The following is a 20,400-nucleotide window of genomic DNA, read 5'->3' as shown; positions in this document are numbered from 1 at the left end:
CAGAGAGAATCACTTGAACCCGGGAGGCGGAGGTTGCAGTGGGCTGAGATCATGCCACTGTACTCCAACCTGGGTGACAGAATGAGACTCCATATAAAAAAAAAAAAAAGACGATGAAGAAAAAGAAGAAAGGGCAGGCCGGGCATGGTGCTCATATCTGTAATCCCAGCGCTTTGGGAGGCTGAGGCAGGCAGATCACCTGAGCTCAGGAGATTCAAACCAGCTGGCCAACATGGCGAAACCCATCTCTACTAAAAATATAAAAATTAGCTGGGCATTGTGGCAGGTGCCTGTAATCCCAGCTACTTGGGAGGCTGAGGCAGGAGAATCGCTTGAACCCAGGAGGCGGAGGTTGAAGTGAGCCGAGATTGCACCACTGCATGCCAGTCTGAGTGGCAGAACAAGACTCCATCTCAAAAAAAAAAAAAAAAAAAAGAAGGGTAGCACCATCTCACTCAAGGATGGTCAGGCAGGCACTGCCTCAAGATCTTCTTTCTAAGCCAGACGCAGTGGCTCATGCCTGTAATCCCAGCACTTTGGGAGGCCCACGTGGGCAGATCACAAGGTCAGGAGTTTGAGACCAGCCTGACCAACATGGTGAAACTCCATCTCTACTAAACACAAAAATTAGCCAGGCATGGTGGCAGATGCCTGTAATCCCAGCTACTCGGGAGGCTGAGGCAGGAGAACCGCTTGAACCCGGGAGGCAGAGTTTGCAGTGAGCTGAGATCACGTCACTGCACCCCAGCCTGGGCAACAGAGCAAGACTCTGTCTCTAAATAAATAAATAAACATTTTTAAAAGATCTTTTTTTTTTTTTTTGAGACAGAGTCTTGCTCTATCGCCCAGGCTGGAGTGCAGTGGCCAGATCTCGGCTCACTGCAAGCTCTGCCTCCCGGGTTTACGCCATTCTCCCACCTCAGCCTCCGGAGTAGCTGGGACTATAGGTGCCCGCCACCTCGCCGGCTAGTTTTTTGTATTTTTTAGTAGAGACGGGGTTTCACCGTGTTAGCCAGGATGGTCTCCATCTCCTGACCTCGTGATCCGCCCATCTCGGCCTCCCAAAGTGCTGGGATTACAGGCTCCAGCCACCGCGCCCGGCAAAAAGATCTTTCTTCTGCACCCAAGTCCTACAGGAATCCTGGGAACAACTTCTCCAAGGCTGAGTCCATCATTTACCATCACCCCCTTTTAAATCTGGATGACAACTACTTAGTTTCCGCATATTTAATCAAGGCTATAAATTTATAGAGTATAATAGAGTGTTTATATGAAAGTTACATTTTAGGGCCAGGCGCGCTGGCTCCCGCCTGTAATCCCAACACTTTGGGAGGCCGAGGCGGGTGGATCACGAGGTCAGGAGATTGAGACCATCCTGGCTAACAAGGGAAAACGCGGCCTCTACTCTGGGTAACAGAAAAATTAGCCAGGCTGGTGGCTAAGCCAGAAGTCCCAGCTACTCGGGAGGCTAAGGCAGGGCAGAGAATGGCATGAACCCAGGAGGTGGAGCTTGCAGGAGCCGGTGATCAGTGGCCACTGCACTCCAGCCTGGGCACAGAGCAAGACCTGCCTGTAAAATAAAATTTAAAAGTCATATTTTAGGGCCAGTACTGGCAGCTCACGCCAGGTAGTCCCAGCACTTGGGGAGGTCGGGATCACTTGAGGTCAGGAGTTTGAGACCACTTCTGACCAACATGGAGAAACCCTATCTACTACAAATATAAAATTAGCCAGACATGGTGGAAAAAGCCCGCGTAAATCCCAGCTACTCAGGAAGCTGAGGAGGAGAATCACTTGGAACCAAGGAGACGGTTCAAGAGGCTGCAGTGAGCTGTGGCCGGGCGCTGTAGCTCGCCTGTAATCCCAGCATCTGGGAGGCCGAGATGGCTGATCACGAGGTCAGGAGATCGAGACTCATCCTGGCTGACACACGGGTGAAAACCCTTACGTTAGGAGCGCTGAAGTTCTCAGCTACCGGGTTGAGGAGAATGGCGATCCGGTGAAAGCCAGGTGAGCTGAGATCCGTCGCTGCATCTCCAGGCACTCCGCCTCAAAACAAAAAAATTAACAAACAAACAAAAAAGAGGTTGCAGGAGCTGATTATTGCACCCAGTCTGGGCAACAAGAGCAACCTATCTCAGGAAAAAAAAAAAAAAAGGTTATATTTAGAAGCAAAGGAAAAGATCTCAATGAGGTCTTTAACTCTGTGTTAACAGTTATTCATTGTTATGCCATTATTAATATTATTATTATTTTGAGACAGAGTTTTATCCTTTTTGCCCAGGATGGAGTGCAATTAGCCAGGCATGATGGCACACGCCTGTAATCCCAGCTACTGAGGAAGCTGAGGCAGGAGAATCATTTGAGCCTGGGAAGCAGAGGTTGCAGTGAGCCGCAACTCTTGCCACTGTACTCCAGCCTGGCGACAGAGCAGACTCTGTCTCACCATAAGCGAGGGCATGCTGTCAGCCCATCCCAGCACTTTTTGGGAGGCCGGCTGGATTACAAGGTCAGAGATCAGACCACGGTGAAACCCCGCTTCCTCTACTAAAAAATACAAAAATTACCGGCAGCCAGAACTCCATACCAGGCCGGGAGGGCAGGAGAATGGCGGAACCTGAGGCGGGCTTGCAGTGACAGAGATCACTTTCACTGCTCCCAAGGAGCAGCTGCCAGACTCTATCTCAAAAAAAAAAAAAAATGTATATAATAATAACTCCAAACCAATTTAATGTCCCTGTCTAGGAGAACTAGAGACTCTGATAGCTTCTCTCAGTGTTTCAGGACTGGCTAACTTTTCCTTCAGACTTCATTCACAGGCACTTCTGACATGGATCCCTAACAAACTGACTGATCCAGATGCAGGTGTATGATTTTATTTTTTCTTTTATTTTAAATAATCGGCAGGTATAGGGTCAGGTGCTGAAGGGACATTGTGAGAAGGTGACTAAGAAGGCAAGATAGCCCTCTTGTCACACCAAGGGCCGCTTTAAGATTCCTTCTTGGTCAAGCAGTAATGCCAGTGCCTGAAGGCAACTACACGAAATGACCGTGAAGGGAGTCTCTTTCCTGGAGGAGTCAGGAACACTCTACTCCACCAGCTTCTGGGAGGCTGATATCCAGGCTCAACTATTGTGTTATCCGGAGGCCGCAAAACCCTCCCTGTGATGCTTTTCGTGCTCTGGCGGGTCACATTTTTGTCCACTTTCTTTTTTTTTTTTTTTTTTTTTTTGAGACGGAGTTTGCCTCCTCTGCCTGGCTAGTGCAGTGGCCGGATCTCAGCTCACTTCAAGCCCGCCCGGGCTCCCGCCATTCCTGTGCCTCAGCCTCTCCCGAGTAGCTGGGACTACAGGCGCCCCACCTCGGGCCTCAAGCAATTTTGTATTTTTTAGTAGAGACGGGGTTTCACTGCTAGCTAGGATGGTCTCATCTCCTGACTGATCCGCCTCTGCCTCGCCTCCCAAGCTGGGATTACAGGGCTTGAGCTTTCACCGCTCCTCCTCCTTCCTGTCCACCACTTTCTATGTTCCTCCCACCCTGGTTCCTCTTGATCTCACTTCTTTTGTCACCTAGACTTCGAGTGCAGCAGTGGTAACAAAGCCCTTCTCCTTTGTGTCTGCCACTCTGCCTCAGCCTCCCTGAGTAGGGACTACAGGCCCACCACCACACGCCTTCCTCGCTAATTTTTTTTTTTGTATTTTTTGGTAGAGAGACAGAGCCCACTGTAATAGCCAGGGATGGTCTCACCTCCTAACCTCGCGGATCCATGCCTCGCCTCCCAGTGGGATTACAGGCGTGAGCTGCCACCAGCCTGATCTTTCTTACAAGTGCATGAGGAAAATCAATTCGACGGAGGTTGCCTTCCCCTCTTGCGGCATCGGGGCCTCTCCCCTCTTCTCCCTCCCCTTCTTCTCTCCCTGTCCTGACTGCCGTGATTTTGATCTTATCAATCACTTCTGAAGCCCACCTCTTACCTGTCCCTGTTCTTTGTCTTCACGTTAAGGCTGGCAGTGATGATCTTGGTTTCATCAGGAACTCCGGCCCCAGGTTCATTATGCTTATTCTCCCCTGCTCCCTCAGCTTCCTGGGTAGCTGGGACTACAGGGCGCCCGCCACTGCACCACTCCAGCTAATTTTCAGTATTTTAGTAGAGACGGGGTTTCACATGTTAGCTAGTATGGCTTTGATTCTCCGCAATCTTGGATTCACCCGTCAGCCTCCCAAAGTGCTGGAATTACAAGCATGAGCCACCACACCAGCTGCCTCTCACGGGGAGTATCTCCACAAATAGCGTCTACTAATAGAGGTGGGCCACTTCAAAGATCTCCGCTGCCTTGCGGGTAGTGGTCCCCTGGGCCCAGCTGTTTTCTTTTTATCTCTTTGTCTTGTGTCTTTCTTATGATCTCTTGTCTCCGCACACGGGGAAAACACCCACTAAGCCCCACAGGGCTGGACCTCTCCCTCCTGGTTCAAGCAATTCTCGTGCCTCAGTCTCCCAAGTAGCTGGGACTACAGGCACATGCCACCATGCCCAGCTAATTTTTGTATTTTTAGTAGAGACGGGGTTTCACTGTGTTGGCCAGGGTGGTCTCAAACCCCTGAACTCAGGCAATCCACCCACCTCGGCCTCCCAAAGTGCTGGGATTACAAGCGTGAGCCACCATGCTTGGCCTTTTTTCTTTTTCAGGCAGGGTCTCACTCTGTCACCCAGGTTGGAGTGCAGTGGTGCAATCTTGGCTCACTGCAACCTCTACCTCCTGGTGGAGTGATCCTCAATCACCTGAGTGGCTGGAACTACAGATGTACACGCGCCACCACGCCCATCTAATTTTTGCATTTTTTTGTAGAGATGACACTCTCTACACATTACCCAGACTGGTCTTGAACTCCTGACCTCAAGTGATCCACCTGCCTTGGCCCACAAAGTGCTAGGATTAGAGGCGTGAGCCACCGCGCCCAGCTCAGATGTACATTTTCTTCCATTTCACATCTCAATTATTACTCACTAGTTCTCTGTGGTCTAAATTCCATCTTCCAAAAGAGAGAACCATTTTATTAGCTTGACTCATCTATATAAAACAGTAGCTAGAACTATCAGAGACCCCAAAGCAGATGACAACGGGGGGCACAGGGTGGCATGCTGAAGGAGCAGCAGCTGTGAGCCAGCTGACCAGCAGAACCACAGTTACCCTACTCTCCTTGGGGGTAACAAACCAACCCCATGAATGTGTTCTGAGTAAGAGGATGCCCAGCACCAGATACCAACCTCTCTAAAAAGAGTCTTCCGGAAACAGTCAAAGGTCCCAGAGTACATGGGAGGTTGTCCAGGCAAACTCGGTGGCTGTGTCTGCAGTCGGACCTGAAACCAGAAGTTAAAATGCAGTCACCTACCAGAATCAGAACTGCCTGTCAGAGGCAATGGCCCAACTGTCTACCAAACTGAACAGGGAAGGCTGTACCTATGTACATGTCTTTGGCATTCACTTAACCTGCTGGATTCAAACTTCTCTTTCATTAGTACTTCATTCCTTTTATTAGCAAATAATATCCCATTGTATGAATAAATCACATTTTGTATGCCTGCCTATTCATCAGTTGATAGACATTTGTGTTTTTCCTTTTTTATTATTATGAATAATGCTGCTATAAACATTTGTGTACAAGTCTTTTGTGTGGATATGTTTTCACTTCTCTTCTGTATTGTATTGGTCAGAATTCTCCAGAGAAACAGAACCAACAGGAGATATATATCAAGAGATTTATTATAAGAAATTAGCTCATACAATTATGAAAGTTGAGAAGTCCCAAGATCTGTAGTCAGCAAGTTTGAGACCCAAAAAGAACCAAAGATTCAGTTCAAGTCTGAAGGCAGGAAAAGACTAATGTCCCACCTCAAGTATCCAGGCAGGAGTTCCCTTCTGCTTGCAGGGAAGTATCAGTCAGCTTTTTGGTCTACTTAGGCCTTCAACCGGATGAGGTCCACTCACATTAAGGAGGACAATTAGCTTTAATCAGTCTACAGATTCAAATGTTAACATTCAAAACCACCCTCACAAGCACACTCAGAAAAATGTGAGACCAAATATCTAGGTACTCTGTGGCCTAGTCAAGATGACACATAAAATTCACCATCACAGGTATTTATCCACTAGCATAATTTCTAACTTATATGTTAACTCTGTTTAAACCTTTTGAGGAACTGCCAGACTGTTTTCCAAAGTCGCTGCACCATTTTATATTCCCATAAGCAGTCTAGGAAGGGTCCCAATCTCTCCATATCTTCAATACTTATTATCTTTACATATATATATAAAATTCTTTTTTTTTTTTTTTTGAGGCAGAGTCTCACTCTGTCACTTCCAGGCTTTGGAGGCAGTGGCGCTGATCTCGCTCGGCTGTAACCCTCCGCCTTCTGGGTTTACTTTATTCTCCTACCTTGCCTCCCCGAGTAGTTGGGACTACAGTGGCACCGGCCACCACGTGCCAGCTAATTTTTGTATTTTTTTAATAGAGACGGGTTTCTGACTGTGTTAGCCAGGGATGGTCTCGACCTCCTGACCTTGATCCTCGCCTCCCAGAATGCTGGGATTACAGGCGAGCTCACCCGGGCCTTTTTGACAAGGTTTCACTCTGTCACTCAGGCTGTGTGGTCACTAGCTCACTACAACCTTTGACATCCTGGGCTCATGCAATCCTCCCACCTCAGCTTCCCAAGTAGCTGGGACTACAGGTGCACACCACAACGCCTAGCTAATTTTTATTGTTTTTGTAGAGACAGAATCTCACTATATTGCTCAGGCTATATCTATCTTTTGTTTTAAGCCATCATAGTGGGTATGAGGTGGTATGTCATTGTGATTTTGATTTACGTTTCCATGATGGATAATGACATTGAACAATTTCTCACATGCTTATTAGCCCATCTTCTTCAGAGAAATGTCTATTTAGATCCATGGCTGGGTGTGGTGGCTCACATCTGTAATCCCAGCACTTTGGGAAGCCGAGGTGGAAGGATCACCCGAGGCCATGAGTTCAATTACAGAAAGCTGTGATGGTGCCACTACACTCCAGTCTGGGTAACAGAGCAAGACCTAGTCTCTTTTTATTTATTTATTTATTTGAGACACGGTATCACTCTGTCGCCCATGCTGGAATGCAGTGGTATGATCTTGGCTCACTGCAACTTCTACCTCCCAGGCTCAGATGATCCTCCCACCTCAGCCTCCCAAGTAGCTGGGACCTCAGGTGCAGGCCACCATGCTTGGCTAATTTTTTTTTTGCAGAGATGGGGTTTCACCATGTTGCCCAGGCTGATCTGAAACTCCTGGACTCATACAATCTGCCTGCCTCAGCCTCCCAAAGTGCTACAATCACAGATATGAGCCACCGTGGCCAGCCAAGACTCAGCCTCTTTTAAAAACAAAACAAAAAAAAAAAAAAGAAGAAGAAGAAAAGAAAAGAAGGCCAGGCGCGGTGGCTCACACCTGTAATCCCAGCACTTTGGGAGGCTCAGGTGGGTCAATAACCTGAGATCAGGCGTTCAAAACCAGCATGGCCAACATGGCGAAACCCTGTCTCTATTAAAAATACATAAATTAGGCAGGCATGGTGGCATGCACCTATAATCCCATGTACCTATAAGCCCAGGGAGGCTGAGGGAGGAGAATTGCTTGAACCCAGGAGGCAGAGGTTGTAGTGAGCCAAGATCGCACCTTTGCACTCCAGCCTGGGCGAAACAGTGAGACTCCTTCTCAAAAAAAAAAAAAAAAAAAGATCCTTTGTCCTTTTTTCTTTCTCTCTCTCTCTCTTTCCCCCTCTTTTTAAGAGGCAGGGTCGGCCAGGTGTGGTGGCTTATGCCTGTAATCCCAGCACTTTGGGAGGCCCAGGTGAACAGATCATGAGGTCAGTAGATCCAGACCATCCTGGCCAACAGGGTGAAATCCCGTCTCTACTAAAAATACAAAACATTAGCCGGACGTGGTGGTGGGAGCCTATAGCATCAGCTGCTCAGGAGGCTGAGGCAGGAGAATGGCGAAAACCCGGGAGTCGGAGCTTACAGTGAGTCAAGATGGCGCCACTGCACTCCAGCCTGGGCAACACAGCAAGATTCCATGTCAAAAAAAAAAAAAAAGAGAGACAGGTTCTTACACTGTCACCCAGACTGGAGTCTTTGCCCATTTTTAATTGGATTATTTGTCTCTTTTTTTTGAGGCAGAGTCTTACTCTATCACCCAGGCTGGAATACAGTGGCTCAATCTCAGTTCACCAAAACCTCCACCTCCTGGGTTCAAGTGATTCTCCTGTCTCAGCCTCCCACGTAGCTGGAATTACAGGTACGTGCCACCACGCCCGGCTAATTTTCGTTTTTTGTTTTTTTTTTTTTTTTTTTAGTAGAGACAGGGTTTCACTATGTTGGCCAGACTGGTCTCAAACTCCTGACCTCAGGTGGTCCACCCGCCTCGGCCTCCCAAAGTGCCGGGATTACAGGCATGAGCCACCGGCTTGGCCCTGATAAATGTTTATTGTTGCTTTAAGTCACTAAGTTTCGGGGTAAGTTGGTTTTGTTTTTTGGGTTTTTTTGAGACAAGGTCTTGCTCTGTCACTCAAGCTGGCATGCAGGGGCGCCATCTTGGCTAACTGCAGCCTTGAACTCCTGGGTTCAAGTGATCCTCCTGCCTCATTGGAGTAAACTGTTAAACTGCAATAGATAACTGATATATCCAGTTACTTTTGCAGTCTTTTTCCTGAATTTTGTTTTGTTTTGTTTTGTTTTGAGACAGAATTTCACTCTTGTTGCCCAGACCGGAGAGTAATGGCATGATCTTGGCTCACCGCAACCTCCGCCTCCCAGGTTCAAGTGATTCTCCTGCCTCAGCCTGTCAAGTAGCTGGAATTACAGGCATGTGCCACCATGCCTGGCTAATTTTATATTTGTATATTCGTTTTTATTTATTTATTTATTTATTTATTTTTTGAGACGTGGTTTCACTCTTGTTGCCCAGCCTGGAGAGCAATGGTGCAATCTGGGCTCACCGCAACCTCTGCCTCCCGTGTTCAAGTGATTCTCCTGCCTCAGCCTCCCACGTAGCTGGGATTACAGGCATGCACCACCACGCCCAGCTAATTTTGTATTTTTAGTAGAGACAGGATTTCTCCATGTTGCTCAGGTTGATCTCGAACTCCCAACCTCAGGTGATCTGCCCGCCTTGGCCTCCCAAAGTGCTGGGATTACAGGCGTGAGCCACCACGCCGGGCCTAATTTTGTATTTTTAGTAGAGACAGGGTTTCTCCATGTTGGTCAGGCTGCTCTCAAACTCCCAACCTCAGGTGATCTGCCCACCTCAGACTCCCAAAGTGGGATTACAGGCGTGAGCCACCACACGCAGCCCTTCCTGGATGTTCTTCCTGCTCACTGTTCTGCTTCCAAATTCTTCTCAAGGTTGCTATTACACTAACCTTTCCAAAATATCATTTTTACTATGTTGTTTATTTCTTTAGAATCTCTTATTCTTGTATTTGTCAGGTCCTTCCATGTCATCATTCCTACCATTTTTTAAAATTTCTTTAGAATTTCTTATTCTTGTATTTGTCAGGGCCTTCCATATCAAACCAAGGAAGTCCCTCTCTGGGCAACAGAGGTGACATGCAAGTCTGAGGGGTTTATGAACACAATAGAAATGCCCAGATGCCACCACACCTTTACATCCAAAATCCCTCATATTGTCCTCCCATAGTCAGGCATAACCTTCCCTAGTTAGTAGAGACAGAGAAATGGATCAAAGCTTCTGACTAGACCGGGTACAGTGGCTCACGCCTATAATCCCAGCACTTCAGGAGGCCAAGGCAGGAGGATCACTTGAGGCCAGGAGTTTGAGACCAGCCTGGCCAACATGGAGAAACCCCATCTCTACTAAAAATACAAAAATTAGGCCGGGCGCGGTGGCTCAAGCCTGTAATCCCAGCACTTTGGGAGGCCGAGACGGGCGGATCACGAGGTCAGGAGATCGAGACCATCCTGGCTAACACGGTGAAACCCCGTCTCTACTAAAAAATACAAAAAACTAGCCGGGCAAGGCGGCGGGCGCCTGTAGTCCCAGCTACTCGGGAGGCTGAGGCAGGAGAATGGCGTGAACCCGGGAGGCGGAGCTTGCAGTGAGCTGAGATCCGGCCACTGCACTCCAGCCTGGGCGACAGAGCCAGACTCCGTCTCAAAAAAAAAAAAAAAAAAATACAAAAATTACCCAGGCGTGGTGGCACGCACCTGTAATCCCAGCTACTCAGGAGGCTGAGGCAAGAGAATTGCTTGAACTCGGGAGGTAGAAGTTGCTGTGAGCCAAGATCCTGCCACCGTACTCCAGCCTGGGTGACAGAGGGAGAGTCTTGGCTCAAAAAAAAGAAAAAAAAAAAAAAACTGACTAATACTTTTTTTGTGATTTTTTTTCTTTTGAGACAGTGTCTCATTCTGTTGCCCAGACTGCAGTGCAAAGGCTCATTGCAGCCTCAAACTCCTAGGTTCAACCAATCCTCCAGCCTCACCCTCCTGAGTAGCTGGGATTACAGGTGTGCACTACCATCCCCAGCTAATTTTTGTATTTTTTATAGACATGAGGTCTTGCCATGTTGCCAAGGCTGCCTTTTTGTGATTTTATATACACTTCATACCTCATACCTGTCTCATCAGGACATCAGCCATCCAACCAAACCAGCAAGGACATTAAAGTCCTTTGCAGGTGTGTTTTTTTTTTTTTTTTTTTTGAGAAGGAGTCTCACTCTGTCACCCAGGCTGGAGTGCAATAGCACAATCTCAGCTCACTGCAACCTCCACCCTGGGGGTTCAAGCTATTCTCCTGCCTCAGCGTCCCAATTAGCTGGGATTACAGGCGCCTGCCACCACACCCAGCTAATTTTTTTGTATTTTTAGTAGAGATGGGATTTCACCATGTTGGCCAGGCTGGTCTTGAACTTCTGACCTCAGGTGATCCACCTACCTCAGCCTCCCAAAGTGCTGGGATTACAGGCATGAGCTCACTGTGCCCAGCCTAGGTGGTATTATTTTATATTATGATCCCCACTTGCAAGCCACACTCACCTTCACTCCTGCCTTCCCCACACCAGACTGTCTGGGTCTCCCTACTTCTTCAGTCTGAACTCAGCCAGCACTTGAATGCTTGTTCTAATGCACCACCTTCCATAGAGCCTTTTCATGCCCCACTCTGAAGCATTGCAGCTTTTGGCTTGTCAGGACACACGGACCACAGCTCAGTTACACTATCTTGGACTTCTTTTTTTCTTCTAAACCTTGGACCTCTGAAAGTACCTTAAGGTCAGGCTTTGATTGGAGTCCACCTAGCTTACTAAGGCCAAAAACACAGCAGTCAGCAATTTGTGGTTTTGGTTTAAGCTAAAGAGAGGCTTTCTGGTTGCTAAATATGCCAGTGAGCATTTCAGTTATTTGCACTTCAGTGCAGAAGTCATCCAGTCCTTCTTGGGAGTGACATCAAGGACAAAGATGATAGGAGCGACATTGGTAGGTATGTATGTATGTATGTATGCGTGTATATATATTTTTTCTTTTTCCTTTTTTTAAGGGTGGCTGCAGAGGCCTAGAATTAATAAGATATCTGCCTATATGGAGCAAGAGCAGGAAGAAAGGCCAGATAATCGTGCCTCAGTAAACAGTGCTGCTTGGAATGACCACTGTCAGGGAAGCACTAACACAGGGCATTTACCATCAGCTAAATAAACATTTGATTTCATGTTGCACAATGACGTAGCCAGTCCAGCTACTTTAACCCTGGTCTTCCTACAGAATGACCCCAGTATGAGTTCTACCTCAGGGCAGCTCCTTTCTTCGATGAAAGGCAGCAAAGAGCTTGCTGCCCAAGCCTGCCAAGAGGAAGTGCCCACAAAACTATTTCGCTGTGGAGGAAATCTGACCCAACATCCTAACAAACCCCCTCACATGGGCTTCCAATCCTTTAAAACTCATGTCTGCTCCCCACAGGCCCACCCTGGCAATGACTTATCAATTTCCTTCAAGTCTATGTCCAGAAATAAAGTGAGAAAACTTGGATGCAGCTTCGAGTGCTAAGCCATGGGGGATGGACTTTGGTCCCCCAGCAAAGCATTAATGAAGGCGTTGCAAGGGGAATAGTTGAGATATGATAAGAGGAAGACCAGAAAACAATCCCTGATCCATTGATCAGGCCTCCCTCCCAAGCCTCAGTCTGACCATAGCTTCCTCATCTGGGAGTTGTGAGAACGTGGTTGGCCTTGTGCAAAGCTGATCACCTTGCTTTCCGTGGAAAGGGCTCGGTCACTGAGGTCATCATTGCTTCTCACAGGGATGCCTCTGCCCAGTAGGCTGAGCAGGCCACCGTTGGGTGACAGGCCGAAGAGTGTCAAGTAAGTATCTCCCCGGGCCGGGAAAGGTACGAAAGAGATGGTTACTCTTGACCCAGGGGAATGTATCAAAGGACACCTCCAGAACAACCGCACCTGTCTTTAGTTGTCTTCCTGGGGCGGGCTTTACAGGGGGCCTGTTTCAAACCTAATGATAATGTTAGGGTTGGCTGAAACCAGAACTATGGAGAGACGTTTTTTCTTTCCCATCCCTAAAGAAGTGGCGCAGGATCAGGAGAGACTGCGGGACAGGGAACTTTTTACATCAGAGCTCTTGACAGGCAGATAGAGGCTGCTCACTTTGCGCCGCCGCCTGGCTCTTTGGGGCGGAAGGTACAGCTTCCTGCCCACCCCTGAAAGAGAGATTCCCTAGACTTCTCACGGAAGCTCACACAGGTCCCTCTTCTGCCCAGCGGCAGCGCCTCGCGGGGAACCATGCTTTGCGCGTCCCGCCCGCGCCTCCTCCCCAAAGCCTGCGACCCAGCCTCCCGCACCTTGACCGTGTCGAGAGGGTGACCCACGAACACCAGGCACACGCCGCCAAAGCCGCCGGCCAGCAGGTTCTTGAGCGGGCTGATGGGTTTCGGCTGGTCGGCCATGGTTAGTCCGTCTGTAACTCAGTCTGTCAGTTCTCGGGCAGTCTCAGCCCCAGCTGCAGTGCCGGCGCCGCCGACCTTTCACCCACTTTCGGGTGGGCGGGGCACGAGCCTGGGGCAGGTCGGGAGGAGGGCCCAGTGAACACTGTCGGGCTTCCGCCCGGGGCTGCTTCCGGTCTCGGCCCCGCCTCGATGGGCGCGGCAGAGCGCAAAGCCGCATGGGCGGGGTTTGGGAGTGTCGGCCGACGGGCCTATTCCTCCAGGAAGCCTTCCCAGTCTTCAGTGTTTCCTCCTCTGAACTCCGGTTCATCCACTCACTCCACAGAGATCAATTGCGCCCCGCCAAATACCAGGCGTCCTTCTAGCTGCTGGAGGCACCTCTGGTAGTACAATACACAGGTCCCTGTCCTGGAATTTACAGACCATAACAAAGATAAATAACCAAAAAATGCATAGTGTATCAAGTAGTAATAAGTACTACCGAGAAAAATTCAGGAAGAGAGTTAGAGGGCGTGTGGGACAAGTGATTTGCAATTTTAATTAGTTGAATAAGGGAGGGTTTAACTGAAAAGGTGACAAGATTCAAGACCTAAGATGAGAGACGGAGTTCTGTTCATACATAACCGGGTAAAGGGTGAGGAACCTTCCGCTCAGAAGAAAAAGTGCAAAAGCCTTGAGATGGTCTGTGCCTGACATGTTTGAAAAACCACAGGAAGAGGGAGGGTAGTAGCTGATGAGGCGACAGGGGTTTCGGAGGCACTAGAAGACAGATTTGGGCCTGGTGTTATGACTCGTTGTGCCACTGCACTCCAGCCTGGGCAACAAGAGCAAAACACTGTCTCAAAAAAAAAAAAAAAAAGTTAAAGGCCGGACGCGGTGGCTCATGCCTGTAATCCCAGCACTTTGGAAGGCCGAGGCAGGTGGATCACCTGAGGTCAGGAGTTCAAGACCAGCCTGGCCAACATGGTCAAATCCCGTCTGTAGTAAAAATACAAAAACTTGCCAGGCGTGGTGGCAGATGCCTATGCCTGTAATCCCAGTTACTCAGGAGGCTAAGGTAGGAGAATCGCTTGAGCCCAGGAGGCGGAGGTTGCAGTGAACTGAGATATTACCACTGTCTCTCCTCTGAAGGACGGAGAAGTCATTGCAGGGTCCTGAGTGTGGAGCGACATAGTCTGACATCGTTATCAGGATCCCCCTTTGATTGCTGGGTGAAAATAGACTCCAGAGGGCAAGAAGAAACAGGGAGCCTTAAGGAGGCTAAAAGCCATGGCCAGAGATGTTGGCTCGCACCAGGGCATAACAGAGGAGGTAGTAAACAGTGGCCAGAGGTTAAGTGACAGGACTCACGCCTTGTAATCCAGCACAGCTACTGAGGCTGAGGCAGGAGAATGCGTAGGACTTGGTGAAGGCAGGAACTTCAGAGCCAAGCATCGCACCACCACTGCACTCCAGCCTGTGGTGACAAAGTAAGACTCTGTCTCAAAAAAAAAAAAAAAAAAAAAAAAAAAGGAAGTGGCCAGATTCTGGATATTTTCTAAAGAAAAAAAACATTTTAAGTTGTCAATTAATAAGATATAAGGTGGCCAGGCGCAGTGGCTCACTGTAATTCCAGCATTTGGGGAGACCGAGGCACAAGGCTGTGGTGGATCATGGAAGTCAGGGATCGAGACCATCCTAGCTAAATGCATGGCAGAAACCCCATCTCTACTAAAACACAAAAAAATTAGCCAGGTGTGGCACAGTGCCTGCAGTCCCAGCTTACCGGGGAGGCTGAGCAGGGAGAATTGTGTGAACCTGGGAGGTGGACGCCGCAGTGAGCCGAGATCACGCCACTGCACTCCAAGCAGCCCAGGATGCAGAGTGAGACTCTGTCTCAAAAAATAAATAAATAAATAAATAAAAGAATATAAAGGAAAGAAGAGTTGCTTGAGGGCTGGAAGGCTTATGGTTTCACGCCAAGGTAATCCCAGCCTGGGGAGGCCGAGAGTGGATCACGAGGTCAGGAGATCAAGGCCACCCACCCTGGGCTAACACACAGGTGAAACCCATCTCTACTGAAATACTAAAAAAATAGCCCCAAGGTGGGTGGCGGCTGGCGCCTGTAGTCCCGCCACTGGGAGTGGCTGGAGGCAGGAGAATTGGCATGAACCCGGGAGGTAGAACTTGCAGGAGTCAGAGATTGCCATCACTGCAGATCCAAAGCACATAGAGCGAGACTCCGTCTCAAAAAAAAAAGAGGTCAAGCGTGGCTCAAGCCTGCGTCCCAGCACTTTGGGAGGCTCTAGACGGCTGATCATGAGGTCAGGAGACCACATTGGCTTAACACGGTGAAACCCGCCTCTATTAAGAAATAGAAAACCAGTCGGGCGAGGTGGCGGTCCCAGCTTTCTACCGGGAGCAAGCAGCCGAATGCAAGGAACCCGGGAGGCTGAGCCGGCAGCAGAGCTGAGATCCCGCCACTGCACTCCAGCCTGGTGATAGAGCTTGGTGACCCGCCTCAAAAAAGCATCTATGGGCCAAAAGTGCAGTGGCTCACACCTGTAATCCCAACATTTTGGGAGGCCCAGGCAGGTGGATCACGAGGTCGGAGTTTGAGACCAGCCTGGCCACCATGATGAAACTCTCTCTCTACTAAAAATACAAAAATTAGCCCGGCGTGCTGGCATGTACCTATAATCCCACTGCTCAGGAGGATGAAGCAGGAGAACCGCTTGAACCCGGGAGGCAGAAGTTGCAGTGAGCCAAGATCACACCACTGCACTCCATCCAGCCTGGGTGACAGAGTGAGACTCTGTCTCAAAAAACAAACAAACAAAAATACGCTAATGTTTTTGGCCTTAGCAACTAGAGAGGAGTCACCTTTACCTAGGTCAGGGGAGATTGGGGAGGAGCAGATTAGTAGAGGGGGAAAGCAAATTTTGGACATGTTGAGTTTGAAATTTCTATTAGACAGAGATATTTCTTTTTTTTTTTTTTTTTGAGACGGAGTCTTGCTTTGTCACCCAGGCTAGAGTGCAGTGGCGGGATCTCAGCTCACTGCAAGCTCCGCCTCCCAGGTTCACGCCATTCTCCTGGCTCAGCCTCCCGCCTAGCTGGGACTACAGGCGCCCGCCACCTCGCCCGGCTAGTTTTTTGTATGTTTTAGTAGAGACGGCGTTTCACCATGTTAGCCAGGATGGTCTCGATCTCCTGACCTCGTGATCCGCCCGTCTCGGCCTCCCAAAGTGCTGGGATTACAGGCTTGAGCCACCGCGCCCGGCCTAGACAGAGACATTTCAGTCTGGCATTCAGAGGAGAGCCTTAGGCTAGCAATGAAATTTGACAGTCATCGGCCAATTTAGATCACCCAGGGAGTCAGTGGTGATTTAAAATAGAAGTTCAGGCCGGGCGCGGTGAACTTTTTTTTTTTTCTCAAAAAATAAAAAAAATTAAATAAATAAATAAATAAATAAAATCGAAGTTCAGAGATGGAGCCTTTCGTCCTTACACTGTTAGGAGATTAGGAAGATGAAAAGGGACTAGGAAAAGAGAAAACAACATAGAAGTGACCCTGGGTCACTGGGTCCTGGAACCCCTAAGGAAAGAGCATCAACTATGCCTGATAGGTAGACATAGCCACTGAATATAGCCAAAAGGAATTCATTGGTGACATTAACAAAAACAGTTCCTGTGGCCAGGTAGTGGCTCACACCTGTAATCCCAGCACTTTGAGAGGCTGAGGCAGCAGATTGCTTGAGGTCAGGGGTTCAAGACCAGGCTGGCCAATATGGTGAAACGTAGTCTCTACTAAAAATACAAAAATTAGGCTGGGCACAGTGGCTCACACCTGTAATCCCAGCATTTTGGGAGGCCGAGGCGGGAGGATCACGAGATCAGGAGTTTGAGACCAGCCTCACCAAATGATGAAACCCCATCTCTACTAAAAATACAAAAATTAGTGGGTGTGGTGGCAGACTCCTGTAATCCAGCCCAGGCAACAACATGGAGACTCCATCTCCGGAAAAAAAAAAGATACAAAAATTAGTCAGGTGTGGTGGCGGGTACCTGTAGTCCCAGCTACTTGGGAGGCTGAGGTATGAGAATTGCTTGAACCCAGGTGGCAGAGGTTGCAGTGAGCCAAGATCTTTCCACTGCACTCGTGCCTGGGTGACACAGAGAGATTATATCTCAAAAAAAAAAGAAAAAATTGAACCTCATACTCAGTCAAACTAGCATCCAAGCAGGAGGATGAAACAATATCACTCAACTATGCAAACAAAAACGTAGGAAGTTGGCTCATTCCTGTAATCCCAGCACTTTGGGAGGCCAAGGTGGGTGGATCACGAGGTCAGGAGATCGAGACCATCTCTAGCTAAAACAGTACAAAAACAAAATTAGCCAGGTGTGGTGGCGGGTGCCTGTAGTCTCAGGTACTCGGGAGGCTGAGGTGGGAGAATGGTGTGAACCTGGGAGGCGGAGCTTGCAGTGAGCCCAGATCGTGCCACTGCACTCCAGCCTGGGTGACAGAGCAAGACTCTGTCTCAAACAAAACAAAACAAAACGTAGGAAGTTTGCTATGCATGGCTGGGCATGGTGACTCATACCTGTAATCCCAGCTTCTTGGGAAGCCAAGGCAAAAAAGAACACATGAAAATTAAAAAGCAAAAAATAAAACGAAGAAAGAAGATATGGCAAGCAAATAAATTTGTGAAATCTGAAATCTGTAGTTATCTTTATGATCATTGATGTTGAAGTTTGCTATATGTGGGAAGGGCGTGGTGACTGAGGCCTGTAATTCTAGCACTTTGGGATGCTAAGATGGGAGAATTGCTTGAGCAATTCTCAAGTTCGAGACCAGTCTGGGAAACATAGCAAGACGCCCTCCATCTTTTTAAAAAAAAAAAAAAATTTGGCCTTTTTTTTTTTTTTGAGATGGAGTCTGGCTCTGTTGCCCAGGCTGGAGTGCAGTGGAATGATCTCGGGTCACTGCAACCTCCGCGTGAGCCACCACGCCTGGCGACCTTTTTTTTTTCCTTTAGAATCTCACTCTGATACCCAGGCTGAGTGCAGGGGCGTGATCTTGGCTCACTGCAACCTCCAGTTCCTGGGTTCAAGCGATTCTCCTGCCTCAGCCTTCTGAGTAGCTGGGACTACAGGCATGCACCACCAAATCCGGCTAATTTTTGTATTTTGTAGAAATAGGGTTTCACCATCTTGGCCAGGCTGGTCTCAAACTCCTGGCCTCAAGTGATCCAACCACCTCAGCCTTCCATAGTGCTAGGATTACAGGCATGAGCCACCGCGCCCAGCCTCCACTTTCTTTTTTATTTTTATTTTTTGAGACAGAGTCTTGCTCTGTAGCCCAGGCTAGAGTGCAGTGGCGCAACTGCAGCTCACTGCAACCTCCCTGCCTCCTGGGTTCAAGCAATTCTCCTGCCTAAGCCTCCCGAGTAGCTGGGACTGCAGATGCCTGCCACCATGCCCAGCTAATTTGTTGCATTTTTAGTATAGACACAGTTTCACCGTGTTAGCCAAGATGGTCTCTGTCTCCTGACCTCATGATCCACTTGCATCCGCCTCCCAAAGTGCTGGGATTACAGGCGTTAGCCACCGCACCCGGCCAAGCCTCCACTTTCTTTTTCTTTTCTTTTTTTTTGTTTTGAGACAGAGTCTTGCCCCGTCACCCAGGCTGGAGTGCAATGGCAAGATCTGGGCTCACTGCAAGCTCCGCCTCCCGGGTTCACAGGATTCTCCTGCCTCAGCTTCCCGAGTAGCTGGGATTACAGGCGCTCGCCACCATGCTGAGCTACTTTTTGTATTTGTAGTAGAGACGGGTTTCACCATGTTGACCAGGCTGGTCTCCAACTCTTGACCTCGTGATCCACCCACCTTAGCCTCCCAAAATGCTGGGATTACAGGCGTGAGCCACCATGCCCAGCCTCCTCCATTTTCTTATTTGAAAAACACATTGATTTTTTTTTTTTTTTTGACAGTGTCTTGCTCCTGTCGCCCAGGCTGGAGTACAGTGGCCAGATCTCAGCTCACCGCAACCTCCGCCTCCTGGGGTTCAAGCAATTCTCCTGCCTCAGTCTCGCGAGTAGCTGGGATTACAGATGCATGGCACTGCGCCAGGCTAATTTTTGTATTTTTAGTAGAGACAGGGTTTCACCATGTTGGCCAGGCTGGTCTCCAACTCCTGACCTTGTGATCTGCCTGCCTCGGCCTCCCAAAGTGCTGGGATTAGAGACGTGAGCCACCGTGCCAAGCCCAAAAAACATTAATTTTTAAAAAACAAAAAGAATAAAAAATAAAATGTCACTGCCCTCCAGCCTGGATGGGAGTGTGAGATACTGTCTCCACAAAAATAAAAAACAATTAAAAAAAAGAAACATGGCCAGGTATGGTGGCTCATGCCCTGTAATCCCAGCACATTGGGAGGCCAAGGCAGGAGGATAGCCTGAGACTAGGAGTTCGAGACCAGCCTGAACAACATAGTGAGACCTGGTCTCTACAAAAAAAAAAAAAAAAAAAAAATTGGCTGTGAGCAGTGGCTCATGCCTATAATCCCAGCACTTTGGGAGGCTGAGGCAGGCAGATCACCTGAGGTCAGGAGTTCCAGAAAAGCCTGGCTAACATGGTGAAACCTTGTCTCTACTAAAAATACAAAAATTAGCTATGTGTGGTGGCAGATACCTGTAATTCCAACTGCTCTCTAGACTAAGGCAGGAGAATCATTTGAACATGGGAGGTGGAGGTTGCAGTGAGCCAAGACTGCACCATTGCACTCCAGCCTGGGAGACAAGAGTGAAACTCTGTCTCAAAAGAAAAAAGAAAAAAGAAAAAAATTAACTTGGCATGGTTGTGCATGTCCCAGTTACTTAGGAGGCTGAGGTGGGAGGATCCCTTGAGCCCAGGATGTTGAGGTTGCAGTGAGTCGTGTAGTGAGACTCCATTGACAAAACAAAATACAAAAAAAAAGAAAAAACAAAAAACAAACTGAATCTAAGGTTTTTTTTTGAGACGGGGTCTCACTCTGTCACCCAGGCTGGAGTGCAGTGGCACAATCTCAGCTCACACCTCCCAGGTTCACACCATTCTCCTGCCTCAGTCTCCCGAGTAGCTAAGACTACAGGTGCCAGCCACCACGCCCAGCTAATTTTTTTTTTTTTTTTGAGTCTCGCTGTGTCGCCCGGGCTGGAGTGCAGTGGCTGGATCTCGGCTCACTGCAAGCTCCGCCTCCCGGGTTCACGCCATTCTCCTGCCTCAGCCTCCCGAGTAGCTGGGACTACAGGCGCCCGCCACCTCGCCCGGCTAGTTTTTTGTATTTTTTAGTAGAGACGGGGTTTCACCGTGTTAGCCAGGATGGTCTTGATCTCCTGACCTCATGATCCGCCCGTCTCGGCCTCCCAAAGTGCTGGGA

The 20,400-nt window shown here is 48.7% G+C and overlaps 1 protein-coding gene across 1 annotated transcript in view; it reads right to left on the bottom strand.

Moving 5' to 3' along the window:
• The window catches only part of SLC25A20 (solute carrier family 25 member 20), a 42,236-nt gene extending 29,035 nt beyond the window's left edge, over positions 1 to 13,201 (bottom strand). The window contains exons 1-2 of the mRNA XM_003894462.3: positions 12,897 to 13,201; positions 5,267 to 5,359 (exon numbers count right to left, since the gene is read on the bottom strand). Of these exons, the coding sequence (XP_003894511.1) occupies positions 5,267 to 5,359; positions 12,897 to 13,001 (198 nt within the window). The 5' untranslated portion in view covers positions 13,002 to 13,201. The remainder of the gene's footprint in view (positions 1 to 5,266; positions 5,360 to 12,896) is intronic.
• Positions 13,202 to 20,400: the final 7,199 nt, after the last annotated feature.

The sequence above is a fragment of the Papio anubis genome, chromosome 2 (genome assembly GCF_008728515.1).
Source record: "Papio anubis isolate 15944 chromosome 2, Panubis1.0, whole genome shotgun sequence".
Classification (NCBI taxonomy): Eukaryota; Metazoa; Chordata; class Mammalia; order Primates; family Cercopithecidae; genus Papio; species Papio anubis.
The sequence above is the reverse complement of the archived record's forward strand: the minus strand, read 5'-3'. Positions and strand labels throughout refer to the sequence as shown.